The sequence below is a fragment of the Trachemys scripta genome, chromosome 1, assembly GCF_013100865.1.
Source record: "Trachemys scripta elegans isolate TJP31775 chromosome 1, CAS_Tse_1.0, whole genome shotgun sequence".
In the NCBI taxonomy this organism is placed as follows: Eukaryota; Metazoa; Chordata; order Testudines; family Emydidae; genus Trachemys; species Trachemys scripta.
The window spans coordinates 26,834,417-26,857,347 of NC_048298.1; the positions used below are offsets into that span (position 1 = coordinate 26,834,417).

General features: G+C 42.7%; 1 protein-coding gene across 2 annotated transcripts in view; it reads left to right on the forward strand.

Annotated features, from left to right (window-relative positions):
- Nucleotides 1-22,931, forward strand: part of PRKAR2B (protein kinase cAMP-dependent type II regulatory subunit beta) — a gene marked incomplete in the record, with an annotated part of 176,304 nt that overhangs the window by 44,841 nt on the left and 108,532 nt on the right. For both annotated transcript variants that reach the window (XM_034766611.1, XM_034766620.1), the window contains 1 exon segment: nt 21,697-21,732. In XM_034766611.1, the coding sequence (XP_034622502.1) occupies nt 21,697-21,732 (36 nt within the window).

Here is a 22,931-nt window from a genome sequence, read left to right on the forward strand (position 1 = left end):
ATGAACTTATAAAGCAAAAATGTCTGACAGTGCTGTGCATCATAATGTGTGATTCAGATAACAAGATCAATTAAATATAACAGCAAGCATTTTATTTAACCTACTTTTATATTCTGACACAGAAAATTAATCCATCAAACAAAATGTAAGTTTCTTGTTTTTAAAAAAGGAAAAAATTATAAGATCTGCTTATGTGGAAACAAATATGTTCCCCAAGAGCAGCATTCCTTTCCTATTGTTCTGTTTGCTCCTACAGCCACTTTCAGCATGTTGGGTTATCAGTCCAATACAAATTGAAAGCTCCTTCAGGCAGGGCTCTTGTTCCTTTATTTGCATGTAAAGTATTATGCACACCAACAGTTTTGAATAATAGCAGAACCTGTTTTTCACAGATAAGGGATGCAAGGTGTATGTGCCATTTTTTCATTATAGTCAAGGTTAAATAACTAGCCAATTTGCAGCATAATGATTAGCTGCAAATATATGTCAAAAGAAGACTACAATGGAGCTGATTTGTAATAGTATTTTAAAAATACAAGAATTTTAAATTCAATATAGAATTGACTTTAATATACAAATTTTAAAGCTGGAATAATAAGTTGGAATCTTTGTATGGCTTAATGCAGGGGTGGGCAAACTTTTTCGGCCAAGGGCCACATCTGGGTGGGGAAATTGTATGCAGGTAGGAGGTTGGGGTGCAGGAGGGAGTGCGGCGTGTGGGAGGGGTTGCGGTGTGCAGGAAAGGGTTCAGGGCAAGGGTTTGGGATAGAGGAGGGGTGCTGGCTGTATGAGGGGGCTCAGGGAAGGGGGTTGAGGTGCAGGAGGGGTGCAGAGTGCAGGAGAGGGCTCAGGGGAGGGGTGCAGACTGTGGGAGGGGGCTCAGGGCAGGGGGTGGGGGGGTGGGGTGCAGGAGGGGTTCGGACTCTGGCACGGCGCCACTTACCTAAAGCAGCTCCGGGGTGGCAGCGGCACACACCGGGGCCAGGGCAGGCTCCCTGCATGACTGCCCTGGCCCTGCTCCGCTCCAGGAAGCGCTGCGGCCCCTGGGGGAGGGAGGGCGGAGGGCTCCGCGTGTGCTGCCCTTGCTGTGCCTCCAGGTACCTCCCCCGAAGCTCCCATTGGCCACGGATCCCCGTTCCCAGCCAACGTGAGCTGCGGGGGGCAGTGCCTGGAGGCAAGGGCAACACACGGAGCCCTCTGACCCCCCACCCGGGGGCTGTAGGGAAGTGGTGCATGCCGCTTCCGAGAGCGGTGCGGGGCCCACGGCGCCACGGGGCAATCCCGCGGGTAGGATCCGAAGCTCTGAGGGGTCGGATCTGGCCCTGGGCCGTAGTTTGCCTACCCCTGGCTTAATGTTTGCTGGGACGTCATGCTAGCATTTCTGTCCCCCGATACCAAATAATGGGGTTAAATAGATAGACACAATAGGATATGGGACTTAAAAAAAACAAGAAATTGCAATATTTTTGCTCTATCAGAAATAGACTATTTATCAACAGCTCTGTTCTTGCTGTTGTGTGGTGATATTACATACTGAAATTAATTTTCAAAAAATTCGTATTGAGAAAATTTGAATACTTTTACTCCTGGAGGAATTCTGCTCCAAAAAATTTCATGCACAGTATTTTAAAATTCTGCATATTTTGTCAAAATAACACAATATACTCACTCCAGTTTCAATTTTTTTGGTAATTTATTTCAAAATACCTGTCAACAAGTATGTCAACAATACAGACAACAGCAAAAAAGATTCCCTCAGGAGTAGAGAGTTAAAGAAACCCTTACAACAACCCAGTTTCAGTTGGGCTGGAGGGTGGGGGAGGCCCAGAGCCCAGACGCCTGCACTCCCATCCCTCCCATATTGCAGCCACGGGGCATCCCCTGGCCCAGACATCAGCACCCTCCTCCCTCCAGAGCCCATCCGCAGGCATCGCCCGGCCCAGACACCAACACACCCAGAGCCTTTACTCCTCCCAACTTCTTTACTGTCCTGAAGGGGGACATGGTGCGGTGCGGCCCTGCCCTTCCTCACCCTTTGCCAGAGCTGGCTGGGTCTCCCGGGCCCACTCCCCTCCCAGGAGAATGAGGATCAAAGAGCATGCAGCCTCCAGCTCCGTCAGGCTGGGCGCTCTGCTCACTGCAAACTGGGCTCTGCAGAGTCCAGCAGCTCCTAGTGGTGGCCAGCAATTCTGCAGGGGAAACACGGAACTCTGCAAAATTCTGCATTGTGCAGTGGTGCAGAATTCCCCTAGGAGTATACTTTTGACAAAAGTCACTGGGTGGCATTGTTGCAGTCTTCAAAATTCTTTATCATAGTCTGAAAGTAAGCTTTTAGTTTTTGAAGAAATAATTTCCGACTAGTTTTTTTATGCAGTGTTATGTGGTAGTTCTTTAAGAGAAGCTGTGGCAGATAGCAGAGAGATTGCTATCTTCTTTGTTCTCTATATTAAGAGGCCATTCTTGGAATAAAGTAGCTTCCTGGGAAATGGGTGTTGGTGTGTGGACTGAGATTTCTGTAAGAGGGGATTTCTTGCATGCAGTTTCTGACTGCCTCTGTTTCAGGTCTGGTGTATATATATGTAAATAAAACAAGTTACACACAGAATACCCAGATTTGACATCATTCATTTTCTCTTTGACTGGAAAGCTACCCTGCAAGGTTGCAGAATTCTGCTATCACTCAGTAAATGGGAGATGCTGGTGTTAGAAAAATGGTTGACTGCTGTAGCAGTCGTTTCATGTAATCAGAGAAATTAGAGCTTGAGCTTTTAAGTAATTGTGGTTATGAGGCTTCTCTTGGAAGACTATTCTGCAGTCTAATGGATTTCATTGTTACGATTTTAAATGCCAAAAAGAAATGTAGTCTATACTACAAATTAATGGCTTATAAATTCATCTTAAACGTATTGAGCTATAGGAGTACAAAAATTAGCAACTCTTGGTTTTGCATGTTTGCCTTATTTTGTTGCTTATATTTGTGAAAATGTAGGGAGTTTGTTGATTAGGACATGCAGATGAATGAGGACAGAAACAGATAGATTTAAGCAACAGCCTGCTGCAACTTTATTAACATAATACTGAGGAGGTACACTATCTGCCATGTCTCCCCCGACTCTCACGTACCAGGCCTTTAAATGTGTCCAGTATGGGGGTTTTATGGTAGGAGTCCTATAATCCATAACTCAGGGTAGACTATCCTCAGCCTACTCCTACGTTTCAGCTCAATCGTTTTGATCCTCTCACCCTGCCCCCTGCAAGGATACCAAAGAAGGTACCAAAGAGACTGTGAAGACTTCCTGTCTCTCCTTCTCCCACAGTCACAAAGATCCACCAGTGAAATTGCAGGTTTCTTACTTCTGGGAGCTGGCTTTTTTGGCCTTTTCTCTGCACTGGACTGCAAATTGCAATGAACTAAACCTTTATTCAAATTACTAATATTTAATGTATCAGCAGGGTAGCTGTGTTAATCTGGATCTGTAAAAAGCGACAAAGAGTCCTGTGGCACCTTTGTAGACTTAACAGACGTACTGGACCATAAGCTTTCGTGGGTGAATACCCACTTCGTCAGACGCATGTGGTAGAAATTTCCAGAGGCAGGTATAAATATGCAGGCAAGAATCAATAATATTTCATAGTCCTACTCCTATTTAACCTAACTGTGCCTCCGTGCCGGTGTGAGGAAAGTGAAAGAACCCACCAAGTCTCAAATGGGAAAAAAATTCTTCCTGACCCATACCTACAGCATCCTAAAAACACAGCTTCTATACTACAACCACAGGGAGGGCGGGTGGGAAAGCTGAAATGGGGTGAAAGAGTCCAAAATACTCAGAAAAATGTTTAAATTAATGAGGGGAGGGAGTGAGGTGCCGATCAGCTCCTGTTTTCCTCTGTCCGGCTAATGAGAGGCAGAGAGTCTGTGGAGAAGAAGGGGCCACCATTGCATTTCCCCAACATGTACTCCCCCTTCCTTCCTTCTGTTCACCACAGTGGTGGTCCTATCAAGTTATCCTTCTGTTGAACAAGGTAGCAGGTGTCTGTGCACCTTTTCTTACTCTGCTTCTTGAAGGAGCAGCTGATGTGTTGGTACGATGTCTTTAGCAATGTGAACGTTAATAAACATGTGGTGGTGGTAAGTGTTTTAAAGTTGTAGGCTGACGCTGTTTTTTAAAATTTGTTATTACCCCAGCACATTCCACATAGTAGAGTTTTCCCCAACCAGCAACTGTTTCTCTTGCAACATCCAAATCAATTCCATCTTTATTTCGTTTTTCTCCCTCACACCATGGCTCACAAAACCAGGGCTCCAGCATAGTCCTTACCTCAGGGGGTGGCTCCCCAACCTCTTCCTGCTGGACTATCTGAAATGTTTTTTTACAGCATCTTATAAAGTACCAAATCCATGCATGTGAATGCACAGGCACATACTCTTCTTTGTCCCCAGCAGAATTAACTCTGCTGCTGCTCGATACCTCTTTAGCAATGAAGGCTTCGTGGGGAGCCTGCCCCAGCAGTGCTTCCTGTTGTAGTAGTGTCTTTCTTTGTAGGGAGCCATCTGGTGGCACTTTCTCATGGGTAGATCTTATCATTTGGGGGAGATGCAGCCCCTTTCCACTTTAGTGGAGAAGTTCAAGGATTGTTTCCTTATCATGAAACCCGACAGGAGGACTGTTATCCAAACTTTGGTCTTCAGTAGCAGAGTATTACATATATGTGCACATCAGCAGGACTGTGTTTTGCCATTTGGGGTAAAGATTGCTCAGGGCCCAAGCAATGGTTTTGTTTGTTTTTTTGTTTTTGTTGTTTTTAATCAAAAATGTAAGCTTAAAGAACAAGAATAGAATCATCGTCATGGTAAATCACATCCCAAAGGGATGTATCCTCTTGGCAGATCAAGTGCCACCTGGATCAATCTCTGGGTAAGTCCTTAAGATGATCTGGCTGAATATTTAGTTTCTGTCCATCACTGACAATCTTATCATGCCACCAAATCTTTTGCCACCCACATGATCACTGGCTGTGTAACAGCATTCCTTGGTGTATGCCATTTTAATAATATGCCCATACCAAGAAAGCCGCCAGAACTGAACCAGTACTAATGGAGATATTTAGTGGGTTCAACTTAGAATATCTTCATTTCTGATCTTGTCCTGCCATCTAATGTGGAATAGCTGACAAAGATGACAAGAACTGATAATATCAATCCAGTGTTCTTCACCGTCCTCGGTGCCCATGATTTACTATTGTACAATAAAATTAATATAATTGTGGTTCTGAAGGTCAGCAGCTTTGTGGCAAGCTTGACATCATAGTGTCCACGCAGAGGCTGCTGAAGGGCCTGAAACATGACTGCAGCTTCTGATATCTGAATATTCACATCTTTTGAGCATCCTCCAGCACTGTCTTTGAAACTGCCCTGATATTTGAGAGTTGCTCCCTGTTCAGTGTCCTGCCAGTTGGTTGTAATTCAGAGTTAGAGGCTGTTTGATGATTTTAATCAAAAATGTAACCTTAAAGAACAGGAACAGAATGATAGGTAAATTTGGTGAGGTGTACTTATGAAATTTAAGGGATACATTTTATATTTGTAATATTACTGCTATAGGTTCCAAGTATCAGAGGGGTAGCCGTGTTAGTCTGTATCCGCAAAAACAACGAAGAGTCCGGTGGCACCTTAAAGACTAACAGATTTATATGGGCATAACAGATTTTTTTATTTGTGGGTAAAAAACCTCACTTCTTCAGAGGCATAGAGTGAAAATTACAGATACAGGCATAAATATCCTGGCACATGAAGAGAAGGGAGTTACCTTACAAGTGGAGAACCAGTATTGACAAGGCCAATTTAGCCAGGGTGGATGTGGTCCACTCCCAATAATTGATGAGGAGGTGTCAATACCCAGAGAGGGAAAATTGCTTTTGTAGTGAGCCAGCCACTCTCAGTCCCTATTCAAGCTCAAATTAATGGTGTGAAGTTTGCAAATGAATTGTAGCTCTGCAGTTTCTCTTTGAAGTCTGTTTTTGAAATTTTTGTTGTTGAAGGATGGCTACTTTTAAATCTGTTATTGAATGTCCAGGGAGATTGAAGTGTTCTCCTACTGGCTTTTGTATGTTACCATTCCTGATGTCTGATTTGTGTCCATTTATTCTTTTACGTAGAGACTGTCCGGTTTGGCCAATGTACATGGCAGAGGGGCATTGCTGGCACATGATGGCATATATCACATTAGTGATGTGCAGGTGAATGAGCCCCTGATGGTGTGGCTGACGTGCTTGGGTCCTATGATGGTGTCACTAGAGTAGATATAGGGACAGAATAGGCAACGGGATTTGTTAAAGGGATTAGTTCCTGGGTTAGTGTTTCTGTGGTGTGGGGTGTAGTTGCTGGTGAGTATTTGCTTCAGGTTGGAGGGCTGTCTGTAAGCGAGGACTGGCCTGCCTCCCAAGGTGTGTGAGAGTGAGGGATCGTTTTCCAGGATAGGTTGTAGATGGTTGATGATGTGCTGGAGAGATTTTAGCTGGGGGCTGTATGTGATAGCCAGTGGTGTTCTGTTATTTTTCTTGTTGGGCCTCTCCTGTAGCAGGTGACGTCTGGGTACCCATCTCGCTCTGTCAATCTGTTTCCTCACTTCATCAGGTGGATATTGTAGTTTTAAGAATGCTTGATAAAGATCTTGTAGGTGTTCGTCTCTGTCTGAGGGATTGGAGCAAATGTGGTTGTATCTTAGAGCTTGGCTGTAGACAATGGATTGTGTGATGTGTCCTGGATGGAAGCTGGAGGCATGTAGGTAAGTATAGTGGTCAGTAGGTTTCTGGTATAGGGTGGTGGTTATGTGACCATCACTTATTTGCACTGTAGTGTCCAGGAAGTGGATCTCTTGTGTGGACTGGTCCAGGCTGAGGTTGATGGTGGGGTGGAAATTTGTTGAAATCCAGGTGGAATTCTTCAAGGACCTCCTTCCATGGGTCCATCTGATGATGTCATCAATGTAGCACATGTAGATGAGGGGCGCTAGGGAACGAGAGCTGAGGAAGCGTTGTTCTAAGTCAGCCATAAAAATGTTGGCATACTGTGGGGCCATGCAGGTACCCATAGCAGTGCTGATGACTTGAAGGTATATGTTGTCCCCAAATCTGAAATGGTTGTGGGTGAGGACAGAGTCACGAAGCTCAGCCACCAGGTGTGCCGTGGCCTCATCAGGAATACTGTTCCGACAGCTTGTAGTCCGTCCTCATGTGGAATATTGGTGTAAAGAGCTTTTACATCCATGGTGGCCAGGATGGTGTTTTCAGGAAGATCACCAATGAATTGTAGTTTCCTCGGGAAGTCGGTGGTGTCTCGAAGATAGCTAGGAGTGCTGGTAGCGTAGGGTCTGAGGAGAGAGTCCAAATAGCCAGATAATCCTGCTGTAAGAGTGCCAATGCCTGAGATGATGGAGCTTCCAGGATTTCCAGGTTTATGGATCTTGGTTAGCAGATAGAATACCCCTGGTCGGGGCTTTAGGGGTGTGTCTGTGTAGATTTGTTCCCATGCTATAGCAGGGAGTTTCTTGAGCAGATGATGTAGTTTCTTTTGGTACTCGTCAGTGGGATTGGAGGATAGTGGCCTGTAGAATGTGGTGTTGGAGAGTTGCCTGGCAGCCTCCTTTTCATAATCTAACCTGTTCATGATGACTACAGCACCTCCTTTGTCAGACTGTTTAATTATAATGTCACAGTTGTTTCTGAGGCTGTGGATGGCGTTGCGTTCTGTACGGCTGAGGTTATGGGGCAAGTGATGCTGCAAGTGGGGTTTTTTTTACCCACGAAAGCTTATGCACAAATAAATCTGTTAGCCTTTAAGGTGCCACCGGACTCCTTGTTGTTTTTGTGTATCACTTGCCCCATCACTTAACCTATAACCTCACTTCAATCTCCCTGGACACTCAATAGCAGATTTAAAAGTAGCCATCCTTCAACAAAAAAACCTTCAAAAACAGACTTCAAAGAGAAACTGCAGAGCTACAATTCATTTGCAAACTTCACACCATTAATTTAGGCTTGAATAGGGACTGGGAGTGGCTGGCTCACTACAAAAGCAGTTTTCCCTCTCTTGGCATTGACACCTCATCAATTATTGGGAGTGGACCACATCCACCCTGACTGAATTGGCCTTGTCAATACTGGTTCTCCACTTGTAAGGTAACTCCCTTCTCTTCATGTGCCAGTATATTTATGCCTGTATCTGAAATTTTAACTCCATGCATGTGAAGAAGTGGGGTTTTTTTACCCACGAAAGTTTATGCCCAAATAAATCTGTTAGGCTAGGTCCACACTACCTGCCTGATTCGGCGGGTAGAGATTGATCTTCTGGGATTGATTTTATCGCGTCTCATCTGGACGCGATAAATCGATCCCAGAAGCGCTCCCCCGTCGACTGCGGAACTCCTGTTCGCCGAGAGGAGCAAGCGCTGTCGACGGGGGAGCTTGCCTGCACCGCGTGGACCTGCAGTAAGTAAACTTAGTTCGATCTAGGAAACGTTGACTTCAGCTACGCTATTCTTGTAGGTTTCAGAGTAGCAGCCGTGTTAGTCTGTATCCGCAAAAAGAACAGGAGTATTTGTGGCACCTTAGAGACTAACAAATTTATTAGAGCATAAGCTTTCGTGGACTACAGCCCACTTCTTCGGATGCATATAGAATGGAACATATATTGAGGAGATATATATACACACATACAGAGAGCATGAACAGGTGGGAGTTGTCTTACCAACTCTGAGAGGCCAATTAAGTAAGAGGAAAAAAAAAACTTTTGAAGTGATAATCAAGCTAGCCCAGTACAGACAGGTTGATAAGAAGTGTGAGAATACTTACAAGGGGAGATAGATTCAATGTTTGTAATGGCTCAGCCATTCCCAGTCCTTATTCAATCCTTTGTTGATTGTGTCTAGTTTGCATATCAATTCCAGCTCAGCAGTCTCTCGTTGGAGTCTGTTTTTGAAGTTTTTCTGTTGTAATATAGCCACCCGAAGGTCTGTCACTGAATGGACCAGACAGGTTAAAGTGTTCTCCCACTGGTTTTTGAGCATTATGATTCCTGTCAGATTTGTGTCCATTAATTCTTTTGCGTAGAGACTGTCCGGTTTGGCCAATGTACATGGCAGAGGGGCATTGCTGGACACGATGGCATATATCACATTGGTAGATGTGCAGGTGAACGAGCCCCTGATGGTATGGCTGATCGATCCCCCGCCCCAGTGTGGACCAAGCCTTAGTCTTTAAGGTGCCACCGGACTCCTCACTGCTATAGTTTGTTTCCTGGACTTATGAAGTGTATACATTTAGAAAGCCGTGCCATAACTAAAAAGGATGACATTTGGTTTTGTTTTAAAGGTTGTTTTTTTTATTTGCTTACATATTCACTTGATTCCCCTTCCTGTCTCCGTGTTCTGCTGTTTGTTGTCAGAGCCATCATAGTTCCTCACTGGGAAGACAGAAAGCAGCTCCCTCTAGACCTAACTATTCCCACGTTTGTCACAGAGTTGTTCTTTTTATACAGACTGTCATTGACTATAACAGCCAGAATCTGACAACTAAAGGGAAGAAAAGCCCTTTACAGTGAAGTGACTTCTTCAAATTTTATTTCATATGAAGATCTGTATTGGACAGTCGTGTAGCTTTTTTGTGTTAAACAGCATTTTTACCACAGCAGCTAGATTCTATAATCGTCCTAGATGTGCAGGTTTCTTGAGATGGTTTAGTAGATTCTAAGGCCAGGAGGGATAATCTAATCTCACCTCCTGTATAACACAGGCCATATTTCACTCAGTTACCTCCCTATTGAGCCAAAGAACTTCTGTTTACCTAACATGTATTTTCCAGAGAAGCATCCAATCCTGATTTTGATTTGTTCTGATTAGTTTAGTTCATCCTAATTGTTAATCTGTTTTTATGAGAATTAGAAGACAAGCTGGTGTTAAATCGTATAATGTAAGAATTAAAGGGGTAGCCGTGTTAGTCTGGATCTGTAAAAGCAGCAAAGAGTCCTGTGGCACCTTATAGACTAACAGACATATTGGAGCATGAACTTTCATGGGTGAATATCCACTTCTTCACATGCATCCGAAGAAGTGGGTATTCACCCATGAAAGCTCATATTCCAATACATCTGTTAGTCTATAAGGTGCCACAGGAATGTAAGAATTGTGATAGATATAACTCAACCGCTTTTCTAAGGTTTGTGGAGCTCTGAGAAGTGAGCCGGGCTTGGAAACATAAAAGATGGAGCCCTAAGCACAACTAAGCCCCATCTATAAGTCTGGCTTCATTCTTGTTAATATGAAGTGAATTATCATGATGTAGTGAAAAAACTTGAGTAACTACTTTTAAGTCAGTGGATTTAAACCAGTGTAAAATCATGTAATGAGATCAGAAGCAGGTTCCTAAACTCTGGATAAAATTCTGGCCCTATTAAATACACTGGCCCCATTGAAATTGATGGGAATTTTGCCACTACTACACTGCTTGAGTATTACACTAAAATATGTGATTTTGAGCTGATGTTGTATACATAAATAGTGCCTTCCATCCACAGATCTCACGCCAATTTATAAATATTAAGCCCCTCAACACCCATGAAAGGAAGGTAAGCAGTATTCCCATTTTACAAACAGAGACAGATTTGAGGGATCTAGAAATGTAAATGCTAATCTTTTAGTTTTCATTTAAAACAAAAAACCACCCCTAAGAAGTTTTCTATTTAAAGTGTTTCTAGCGCTTTGTTTTTTGAAGATATTCTTGAAACTGAGTAGCTGAGATTGAAAGTTTTGCCTCTTGATGGTTCCAAAACATCTTGGGTTATTCACTGTTCTCACCCAGAGCAGTCACCAAGAGAAGGCATTTTGAGTTCATTAGATCAATGGCCACCAGTTCATTAACTTTTAATTGGCTACCTCAGCTGCCACTAATGGCAGTAGCATCACTCTCAGCCAGTTGTCTGCCGCAAACTTGGCCCTTTTGAGCAATTAAATTGAGGGGACCACAACAGGGGGCAGCTCAATAGTATAAGAACTAGTGAACTATATATAGGACTGGGAGCAAGGGATTTCTTCATCCTCTTATGATCTCTGACACTGACTTTCTGTGAAAAAGATTAATTTTTCCCCCTTGGTTTCCCCTTCTATACAATGATTATCTCACAGAGTGTTGTGATAACCAGTCGATGTTCATAAAGGGGTATGTAAGTGTTAAAATATAAGGAAGGGTATGGTATTGATAATCCCGGTTGGTTCATTGGGTGATGGAAATGTTTTTACTAATTTTATATAATTTGCAGTTGTTTTTACAGTACATGATCCCACAGTTATGGATGGATAGATACATATTTAAGTTTAGCCTCATTTTCATCATTCCCCTGGTACCAAATGTATCTGTGTACTTATTTTCATTTTTAACACCAAAATACATTTTAAAAAATTCTGTAGCTGTGCACAGTTGTCTGAATTGGGTTTTTCCAAGTGTGAACTTTGTACACAGGCAGATATATTTCCATGGTTTGAAACATACAACCATTATGTAGTTTAAAAAGAAAATGGTGTCTTTTAAAGCACAGTGCACTGTAAGCTAGACTGTCACACATAGATTCATAGATTCATAGATTCTAGGACTGGAAGGGACCTCGAGAGGTCATCGAGTCCAGTCCCCTGCCTGCATGGCAGGACCAAATACTGTCTAGACCATCCCTGATAGACATTTATCTAACCTACTCTTAAATATCTCCAGAGATGGAGATTCCACAACCTCCCTAGGCAATTTATTCCAGTGTTTAACCACCCTGACAGTTAGGAACTTTTTCCTAATGTCCAACCTAGACCTCCCTTGCTGCAGTTTAAACCCATTGCTTCTGGTTCTATCCTTAGAGGCTAAGGTGAACAAGTTTTCTCCATCTTCCTTATGACACCCTTTTAAATACCTGAAAACTGCTATCATGTCCCCTCTCAGTCTTCTCTTTTCCAAACGAAACAAACCCAATTCTTTCAGCCTTCCTTCATAGGTCATGTTCTCAAGACCTTTAATCATTCTTCAGAGGGGTAGCCGTGTTAGTCTGAATCTGTAAAAAGCAACAGAGGGTCCTGTGGCACCTTTGAGACTATCAGAAGTACTGGGAGCATAAGCTTTCGTGGGTAAGAACCTCACTTCTTCAGATGCAAGTAATGGAAATCTCCAGAAGCAGGTATATATCAGTTCAATCAGGGAGGGTGAGGTGCTCTGCTAGCAGCTGGTGTTCACACCTCAATTGCTAGCAGAGCACCTCACCCTCCCTGATTGAACTAACCTCGTTATCTCCACACTGATATATACCTGCCTCTGGAGATTTCCATTACTTGCATCTGAAGAAGTGAGGTTCTTACCCACAAAAGCTTATGCTCCCAGTACTTCTGTTAGTCTCAAAGGTGCCACAGGACCCTCTGTTGCTTAATCATTCTTGTTGCTCTTCTCTGGACCCTTTCCAATTTCTCCACATCTTTTTTAAAATGCGGTGCCCAGAACTGGACACAATACTCCAGCTGAGGCCTAACCAGAGCAGAGTAGAGCGGAAGAATGACTTCTCGTGTCTTGCTCACAACATACCTGTTAATACATCCCAGAATCATGTTTGCTTTTTTTGCAACAGCATCACACTGTTGACTCATATTTAGCTTGTGGTCCACTATAACCCCTAGATCCCTTTCTGCCGTACTCCTTCCTAGACAGTCTCTTCCCATTCTGTATGTGTGACACTGATTTTTCCTTCCTAAGTGGAGCACTTTGCATTTGTCTTTGTTAAACTTCATTCTGTTTAACTCAGACCATTTCTCCAATTTGTCCAGATCATTTTGAATTATGACCCTGTCCTCCAAAGCAGTTGCAATCCCTCCCAGTTTGGAATCATCCGCAAACTTAATAAGCGTACTTTCTATGCCAATATCTAAGTCGTTGATGAAGATATTGAACAGCGCCAGTCCCAAAACAGACCCCTGCGGTACCCCACTCGTTATGCTTTTCCAGCAGCATTGGGAACCATTAATAACAACTCTCTGAGTACGGTTATCCAGCCAGTTATGCACCCACCTTATAGTAGCCCCATCTAAATTATATTTGCCTAGTTTATCAATAAGAATATCACGCGAGACCATATCAAATGCCTTACTAAAGTCTAGGTATACCACATCCACAGCTTCACCCTTATCCACAAGGCTCGTTATCCTATCAAAGAAAGCTATCAGATTGGTTTGACATGATTTGTTCTTCACAAATCCATGCTGGCTGTTCCCTATCACCTTACCACCTTCCAACTGTTTGCAGATGATTTCCTTAATTACTTGCTCCATTATCTTCCCTGGCACAGAAGTTAAACTAACTGGTCTGTAGTTTCCTGGGTTGTTTTTATTTCCCTTTTTTATAGATGGGCACTATATTTGCCCTTTTCCAGTCTTCTGGAATCTCTCCCGTCTCCCAGGACTTTCCAAAGATAATAGCTAGAGGCTCAGATACCTCCTCTATTAGCTCCTTGAGTATTCTAGGATGCATTTCATCAGGCCCGGGTGACTTGCAGGCATCTAACTTTTCTAAGTGATTTTTAACTTGTTCTTTTTTTATTTTATCTGCTAAACCTACCCCCTTCCCATTAGCATTCACTATGTTAGGCATTCCTTCAGACTTTTCGGTGAAGACCGAAACAAAGAAGTCATTAAGCATCTCTGCCATTTCCAAGTTTCCTGTTACTGTTTCTCCCTCTTCACTAAGCAGTGGGCCTACCCTGTCTTTGGTCTTCCTCTTGCTTCTAATGTATTGATAAAAAGTCTTCTTGTTTCCTTTTATTCCCGTAGCTAGTTTGAGCTCATTTTGTGCCTTTGCCTTTCTAATCTTGCCCCTGCATTCCTGTGTTGTTTGCCTATATTCCTCCTTTGTAATCTGTCCTAGTTTCCATTTTTTATATGACTCCTTTTTATTTTTTAGATCATGCAAGATCTCGTGGTTAAGCCAAGGTGGTCTTTTGCCACATTTTCTATCTTTCCTAACCAGCGGGAACCATACTGCACAGGAATTTATTTATTTCATAATTTAAAGTCAGAGACTTCAATAAAAACATGGTACGGATAGCAAAATCTGCCTCTTTCCTGTTCTTTGCAGATGGTGTTCCTTTGTGAAAACATACAACATATTTTCGTTGGAGTAAAGCAGAATTCGAAAAGTCACGTTAATATTTAAATGACATCATGCACTTAAATGAGATCCTCCTCTAATTGAAATACAATGTGCAGCTGTGGTAAGGAATTAAATCTGTTAATCAACAGGAAACATCAAATGGCACTAAAAGCAAACTGGATGTATTTGCCACTCAGGTTGCTCCTTTCGGGGAAGACTCATTAACCAGATTTTACAAACCCATGTTTGACCCATTTTTATAATTATGCTGAACTCAATATACTATTTTGCTACTGCAAATCAATAAATATGCAGCCTTTTCCAGCCAGTTTTTGGTGTACAGTCAATTTGAGCATATCTTAGGGCAATATCATTACAACTATTTGATAGAACCAAGGGTGTGTCTTCACTGAGTTTGGTTTCAGATCAGTTATTATATTGGTAATACAACTGTCTCCGCAAAGTTCCTCTCCCTGACCTGTTGAAACTCTTTTAGTAATGTCAGGGGACACTATTTTATGTCATCTTAGCAGAAGGATGTCAGTTAGGTTTCAAGTGTTTTTGTGATATGAAATTGATTTCACATACTGCAGCTACCCAAACAGTCATTAGATGATGGTTACTTTGGTGACTGAAATGGATTTGAATTGCTAACTCTAGAGGCAAAAGGAACCAGATTCCATTTACAGATACTGTTTATAGATACTGTATTTTTAATCAGTAATGATCTGAAGTATATCACCTATAATTGCATTAGCATTTGGGTACATAAGAACATAAGAATGCCATACTGGGTCAGACCAAAGGTCCATCCAGCTCAGTATCCTGTCCTCTGACAGTGGCCAATGCCAGGTGCCCCAGAGGGAGTGAACCTAACAGGTAATAATCAAGTGATCTCTCTCCTGCCATCCATCTCCACCCTCTGACAAACAGAGGCTAGGGACACCATTCCTTATCCATCCTGGCTAATAGCCATTAATGGACTTAACCTCCATGAATTTATCTAGTTCTCTTTTAAACCCTGTTATAGTCCTAGGCTTCACAACCTCCTCAGGCAAGGAGTTGAATCAAGCACAGGTTGACTGTGCGCTGTCTGAAGAACTTCCTTTTATTTGTTTTAAACCTGCTACCCATTAATTTCATTTGGTGGCCCCTATTTCTTATATTATGGGAACAAGTAAATAACTTTTCCTTATTCACTTTCTCCACACCACTCATGACTTTATATACCTCTATCATATCCCCCCTTAGTCTCCTCTTTTCCAAGCTGAAAAGTCCTAGCCTCTTTAATCTCTCCTCATATGGGACCCATTCCAAATCCCTAATCATTTTAGTTGCCCTTCTCTGAACCTTTTCTAATGACAATATATCTTTTTTGAGATGAGGAGATCACATCTGTACTCAGTATTCAAGATGTGGGCGTACCATGGATTTATATAAGGGCAATAAGATAGTCTCCATCTTATTCTCTATCCCTTTTTGAATGATTCCTAACATCCTGTTTGCGTTTTTGACTGCAGCTGCACACTGTGTGGATGTCTTCAGAGAAGTATCCACGATGACTCCAAGATCTCGTTCCTGATTAGTTGTAGCTAAATTAGCCCCCATCACATTGTATGTATAGTTGGGATTATTTTTTCCAATGTGCATTACTTTACATTTATCCACATTAAATTTCATTTGCCATTTTGTTGCCCAATCACTTAGTTTTGTGAGATCTTTTTGAAGTTCGTCACAGTCTGCTTTGGTCTTAACTATCTTGAACAGTTTAGTATCATCTGCAAACTTTGCCAACTCACTGTTTACCCCTTTCTCCAGATCATTTATGAATAAGTTGAATAGGATTGGTCCTAGGACTGATCCTTGGGGAACCCCACTGCTTACCCCTCTCCATTCTCAAAATTTACCATTTATTCCTACCCTTTGTTCCCTGTTTTTTAACCAGTTCTCAGTCGATGAAAGGATCTTCCCTCTTATCCCATGACAACTTAATTTACGTAAGCCTTTGGTGAGGGACCTTGTCAAAGGCTTTCTGGAAATGTAAGTACACTATGTCCATTGGATCCCCCTTGTCCACATGTTTGTTGACTCCTTCAAAGAACTCTAATGGATTAGTAAGACATGATTTTCCTTTGAAGAAACGAAGGAGTCACAACAGAAGCGGCTGAACATCCTACATACTTCAACATCAGCTCATATTGCGCTCCCCGTCAACGAGGCCTGGTTCGACCCAGCAAAACCCATATAATAGCCACCAGCCACAATACCTCTCACATGTAAGAGAGCAGACAAAAAATATGTTCCCTTTAAAGATGTGGATTTTTTATTTTCTCACTAATATTCAAATTCTTTGATGTTGACACTGCAAATGAACATGGCACACAGCACCACACTAAATCGACACCCTAAGACAAGGACTGGAAACAACTAAATTTATTTGGAGGAAAGTCATATTCATCAGTGACACTACGATTTAGGATCGCTAATTATCAAGCTGTTATGGCAAACTACAATCATATCAACTACCTTAAGTTAAACGCCTTCATTGAACGTCTCTTAACTGATCAAAGAATAGTTTTAGCTGATCATTCCTGAGGGTCAGCTCCGCGCAAGAACATTGTTGCAGGCCTCTCTGGATGCTGCTGATAACAGCTGCTATCTCCATCTCCACGGCAGTTGTCATGCAAAGAACCTCATGGCTTCTCCTTTCTGGCTTTCAAAAGAATGTACAATCCACTGTGGAAGACTTTCCATTTGAAGGATCAAAGTTGTTTTTTTAAAAATGGACACATCTCTCCACACATTAAAAGATTCTAGAGCCATGTTGCATTCCCTGGGAATTTACACACCTACTCAAAAAAGAAAATATACTAAGTCACAGATGGCACAGAGATCCCGGCCTGCTCTGTTCCCTCCTCCCCAGAGCCATTATGAATCCCAACGGAAAGGACAATTACTACAGGAGCGAAGACCAGCTGCCCCACAATCTTCAAAATCTCAGCCATTTACATCTAAACACCAATTTTGATGTATTGCTCAAGCCCTCGAGTTACCATCCTCAGCATTATTTGCTGCAATGACCCAAACATCTCCACCCCTTCAGCGACCACCTTACAATTTTTGTCAAAACTGGGAGTGTATAACCACAGAGAAGTGGGTACTGGAGATCATTTCCACAGAATATTTGATCCACTTTACCTCCCTCCCTCCTACTTCCGTTTCCTCCCTGACCTCCTTCAGGGATCCTTCTCGCGAGCACCTTTTACATCAGAAAACAAACAAACTATTTTCTGAACCTAGGTGGTATAGAATCAATTTCCACTTAACACAGAGGGAAGGGCTTTTATTCCAAATACTTTCTGATACTGAAAAAGAATGGTGGTTGAAGATCCATTCTGGATCAAGGTGACTCAATAGATTCGGAAAGATACGTTTCAGGATGGGCAGCAATAATCCCATCTCTGAACCAGGGAGACTGGTTTTCGTCCCTTGACTTACAAGATGTTTTCTTTCATATCACAATCCACCCATTGCACAGGTGATTTCTAAGATTCAATCTGGGTCAAGAACATTTTCAATGCAAAGTGCTCCCATTTGGTCTATCTCAGGGTTCGGCAACCTTTGGCATGTGGCCCGTCAGGGAAATCTGCGGGTGGGCTGGGACGGTTTGTTTACCTGCAGCATCCGAAGGTTCGGCCGATCACAGCTCCCACTGGCTGCGGTTCACTGTTCCAGACCAGTGGGGGCTGCGGGAAGTGGCAGCCAGCACATCCCTCGGCCCATGCCGCTTCCCACTGTCCCCATTGGCCTGGAACAGCAAACCGCGGCCAGTGGGATCTGCAATCGGCCGAACCTGCAGATGCTGCAGGTAAACAAACGGTCCCGGCCCGCCAGCGGATTTTCCTCTTGGGCCGTATGCCAAAGGTTGCCGATCCCTGGTCTATCATCTGCACCCAGCGTGTTCTTGAAAGTCCCTGCTCTGGTAGCAGCACACCGTTGCAAACTCCTGAGTACATTGAACAATGTCTTTTGCCACAGGTTCTCACCTTGCGGTGAGAAAGTCCAAGAAACAAAAGTTCCTTTAATGTGCTTGTAGGTTAAGTATAAAATTAAAGAATTAAAGTTAGCTTATTGGTTAAGGAAACGTATATGAGTTGTAAAGAAAGACCCTGACTAGCAAGTAGAAGAAAGACCTTGAAAATAATGAGTTGTAGGACCAAAAGGAATAAAGTAGGAAGGATATCTGGTCCAAAGAATAACTAATGAAATACAGTAGAACCTCAAAGATACAAATATCAGAGTTACAGACTGACTGGTCAACTGGCCACCATGTGAAACTGGAAGTAGCCAATCAGGCAGCAGCAGAGATTAAAAAAAGGAAGCAGCAAGTACTGTACTGTGCCTGTATTGCATCTTAAAGGTAGGCTCATCTGGGCTGCCTGTGCCCACCCCACCCCCACTCGCGAGTGGGGTTGCCAACTGTCTAATCGCACAAACCCAAACATCCTTGCCTCGCCTCTTCCCCAAGGCCCTGCCCCTCCCATTCTCAGAGGCCTCACTCCAGCCCCTCTCCCTCCATCGCTTGCTCTCTCCCACTCTCACTCACTTTCACTAGGCTGGGACAGGGGGTTGGGGTGTGGGAGGGTGGTTGGGGTGCAGGAGGTAGCTCAGGGCTGGGGCAAAGGGTTGGTATTTGGGTGGGGGCTTGGAGTGTGGGCTCTGGGAGGGAGTTTGGGTGTGGGAGGGGGTTCCAACCTGGGGCAGGGGGCTAGGGGTGAGGGCTGTGGCAGGGAGTTTGGGTTCAGGAGGGGGCTCAGGGCTGGGGCAGGGGGTTGGAATGCGTGAGGGGGTTCAGGGTGCAGGCTCCAGCCGGCACTTACCTTAGGTGGCTCCCGCAAGCAGTGGCATGTCCGGCAGCAGCTCCTAGGCTCACGAGCGGCCAGGCGGCTCTGTGCACTGCCCCTGCCTGCAAGCACCGTCCCATTGGGCCGCGATTCCCTGTTCTCGGCCAATGGGAGCTGCGGAGTCAGCGCTCGGGGCAGTGGCAGTGCGCAGAGACCCCTTGGCTGCGCTTCCGCCTAGGAGCCGCTGCTGGACATGTCGCTGCTTCCAGGAACGGCGTGGAGCCAGGGCAGGTAGGGACCTGCCTTAACTCTGCTATGCCACTGGACTTTTAGCGGCCTAAAATCTCCTGAATTGGCTTCAGTAGCCTCCAGGAGATTGAGCCTGATTATGGGAGACTCCCGGCCAAACCGGGAGGATTGGCAACCCTACTTATGGGGCAGCCACTTACAGGAAGACACTGAGGCTGCCAGCTCAAGGCTGCTGGAGCCAACAGAGCAGGAGCAGAGCTGGGGTCTGTGCAGCTTTCACCCTCTCCCGCCCATTCCACTGGGAGAGGGACGTGCTGTTTTTAGCTCCCATCTCCTGGCTGGAAATAAGGGTGAATTGTCTCATATTGTTTTTATCTGAAGTCAGTAATTGGAAATGACATCACTTGTTTGTTAAAGTGTATAAGAAGTCAGCTCTTAAAGGGTTCATTGCTAATACCTGCCTCCCCTCTTCCACCACTGCACCCCGCTCACATTTGTTGTCCTCGGTTAACGAAGACTGAGTTCAGAGATACATTCGTGTGAGGTCACCTCCTACTCGGAGGATCCTGTTTTGGAAAAATGTACTGCTCTGGAAAGCGTGTGTCACTTAACATTTCTGGAGGAGGAGTTGTTGTTATTTCACCTAGATGCCCCAATCAGGGTAAGAACCCCATTGTGCCACCTGCTGTACAAACATGTAGTCATAATTTGTCATGAGGAACGGACAGTCTAAATCGAGAAAAGGTATAACAAGTTAGTGTGACTAACAAAAGGAGGGAAGAAGGAAGGGAAGATAAGAGTAAGAAAAACACAAGCATGTGGTTTCATAGGTTAGCTATGACATAACTTGGAACCATTTTGCAACTTCAAGTCTATTTTTGCATTATTTTTTAAAAGAGAGCCACAAAATTTAATTTACATTGGCCAGGTGGAGGTCTGAACCTGTCCCAGTGATGCCTGCCAAATCCATTACACCCAAGATGAGATTCACTTCTGCAAAAAGTAGACATTATTTCATTCTCTGCCCTCCACAAAGGTTTCTGCTGGGGTGGGGCTAGATCTAATATTTGCCAGTGGGAATGATTGAGAGAAGGCTCTGAGACTATGAATATTGTATACACCCCCACCTGTGCTGGTTGGTTCCTGACAGGCTGCTTTTCCTTGTAATGGAATTGTGGTCCCTTTGCATCACTGCAGTCTAGTCTCCTGGTACGCTTCTGGCTACTAGGATCTTCTACTACCATCTGTGAATTTGCACCAGAATGTGTAACTCTGCTCTTGTTCCCTCTCCTAACAGAGTTTGAGAGGCTGTTAGCAGTTTTATGGGATTCAGACTTTCTTATTTCTTAAGCAGTTCTTATTTCTATGTGCATATGTCTACATTCCAGAAATGCTATATAAGCCCCAGTGAAATTAAGTGGAGAAAAATTTTCAATAAATTTTCTTCATTTAATGTTCATACAGAATGATTGAGAGGGTTTTGTACAGTTAGCCCTAATAATATAAGAAGGAATATTTATATAAAATAGGTGACTCCCACAGTTTAAAATACATCATTCTGATTATCATCTCGGTCTCTCTTTCAGTTCTATTAAGATTTTAATAATTGACCTCTTAACCTGCTAGGGTTAGAGATAATTTATTATCATTTGAAATCAGATTCTAGTATGCATTTTGATGGTATAATATATAAAACATTGGTTTCTAGTGCTAGCAGTATTTGAGTGTGCTGGTAACACTATGCAGGAATTGAAGTGGAGCCAACCCCCTCCCCCTGCAAGAAAGTAGTCAAAATTATATATATCTTGCAGTCTGTCAGGGTTAGAAACAAGCTGGGAATCTCTGTTTTCTCAGTGTGTATAGGGCACATTTATAGGTAGTTTGTGAGTCACTGGTGCCTTGGAGCTACGCATGGAGCTTTTTTTGGCATTGTTCTTGACTTATGTGAACAGGTACTCAGCTGTTTAACTTTTGATTCCTCAAGTGGCATTTCAGGTTGGTCCTTTTTTATGCAAGAGCATCTTTACATCTATACATTTTGTAAAAATAAAATCCACTCTATTAAATGTTTGCACCCAAGTTTGCATCATTTGTAGACGTTGGCTTCTTGCAGTCCTAATTATTTAAGTAACCGATACAAATATAAAGTATTTCACAATGAGACATGGCAATAAGTACATGCATATAGTAATGCTTAAAAAGAGAGTGAAAATGATTTTTTAAATCTTAATTTCTTTAAATGTCAGTGATAACTGACCATAACACCTTTTGCGACTTTGTGTTCAAATATTTAGATTTAGAGGACAACTAGCATGTTTCTCTGAAAATCTACAGAGAATTGTTAAACAAAATAATACTATTTTTATAAAGTGTTATTTTTTAAAGTTCTGTCTTTAAACCATTAATAAAATCTAATTATGTCTTTCTATTTTTCTTTTAGCTCCAGTGATAAACCGGTTCACTAGACGGGCATCAGGTAGGTTTGATAAAGTTGCATGTTTTCATTGGCCTGTATAACTGAATAACTATTAAAACAACATAATAATTATGGCTATTATGTTAAATATGTTGTAACATTAATCATATGTGTTCACAGATAACTAACTTAAGTTTCTCTAAGTTAGTTATCTGGTTTGCTGAAAAAAAAATACTGTATGTACAATGACTGTTGTTAAGATTTCAGGCATCCTGCGATTTCAGGCATCCTGCAATTCCAGGGTCACAGAATTTGCCATAGAATTCTCCCATTGTTACAGAATTGGTCAAGATTCTAAGCTTACTTTAAAAAACAAAAACAAAAAACAACAACAAAAAAACCTGAATGTTTCTGGTGGTGATGGGTGCAAAGAAAATATCAAAGGATTGTAAACCAATGTTGTTGCTCTGAATTGGCCTGCAAGCTCTGAGATGCAATATTGTCAAGCCCGAGCATTTAGAAATCATGAGTTGGCCCCCCAAAAATGATGACATTAAAAAAAAATATTAACTTTTGGGTTATTTTTATTTGTTGTTTGGGTTCATAGCCTTTGGGTTTCCTGTTTTCAAATGTTTTTCCACAGCCATGAAGGTGAGAAAAACTTAGCTTTCATTAAAAAAAAAAAGGTGGATTGACAAGCTGACGCTTTAAGAAAATCTCCAGTTATCCTGAGACCTATAAAATTGTGAGCTGGCAACACTGGAGAGGTGAACTAGCTCCATTATCTCAGTGAGTTAAATTTGAAACCTAAAGAAAACAATACTGACACTTTCCACTATGAACTATTTTACTATTGATCATTTTAACTGAAACAGATAGTTTGGGAGTGTGGGATAAGCACACTGACACCCATGCTCCCTGTCCTGCTTCCAAAACTTCTAGGTTCTTTCCTGGGAACTTCAGCTATGCTATGGTCAGCACAAAAGTCTTTGCCATATTGAAAACTGAAAATGTGGGAACAGCATAAAATAAATGCAAAGTCACATGCATGTATGTTTGCAGGACTGGTGCCTGTGGTAAGTGACACACACATTAAAGAAGGATAATGCATCGCAATACCTAGTTTATTTTATGTTTGCATTTGTAGTTTTTATTACATGATAATATTTCATGTACTCCAATATTGTATATTTTATCAAGCTAATGAACTGTTAGCAAACAGGAGCGTTCACTAAAAGTGAGGAAAGATATTTTTGGTG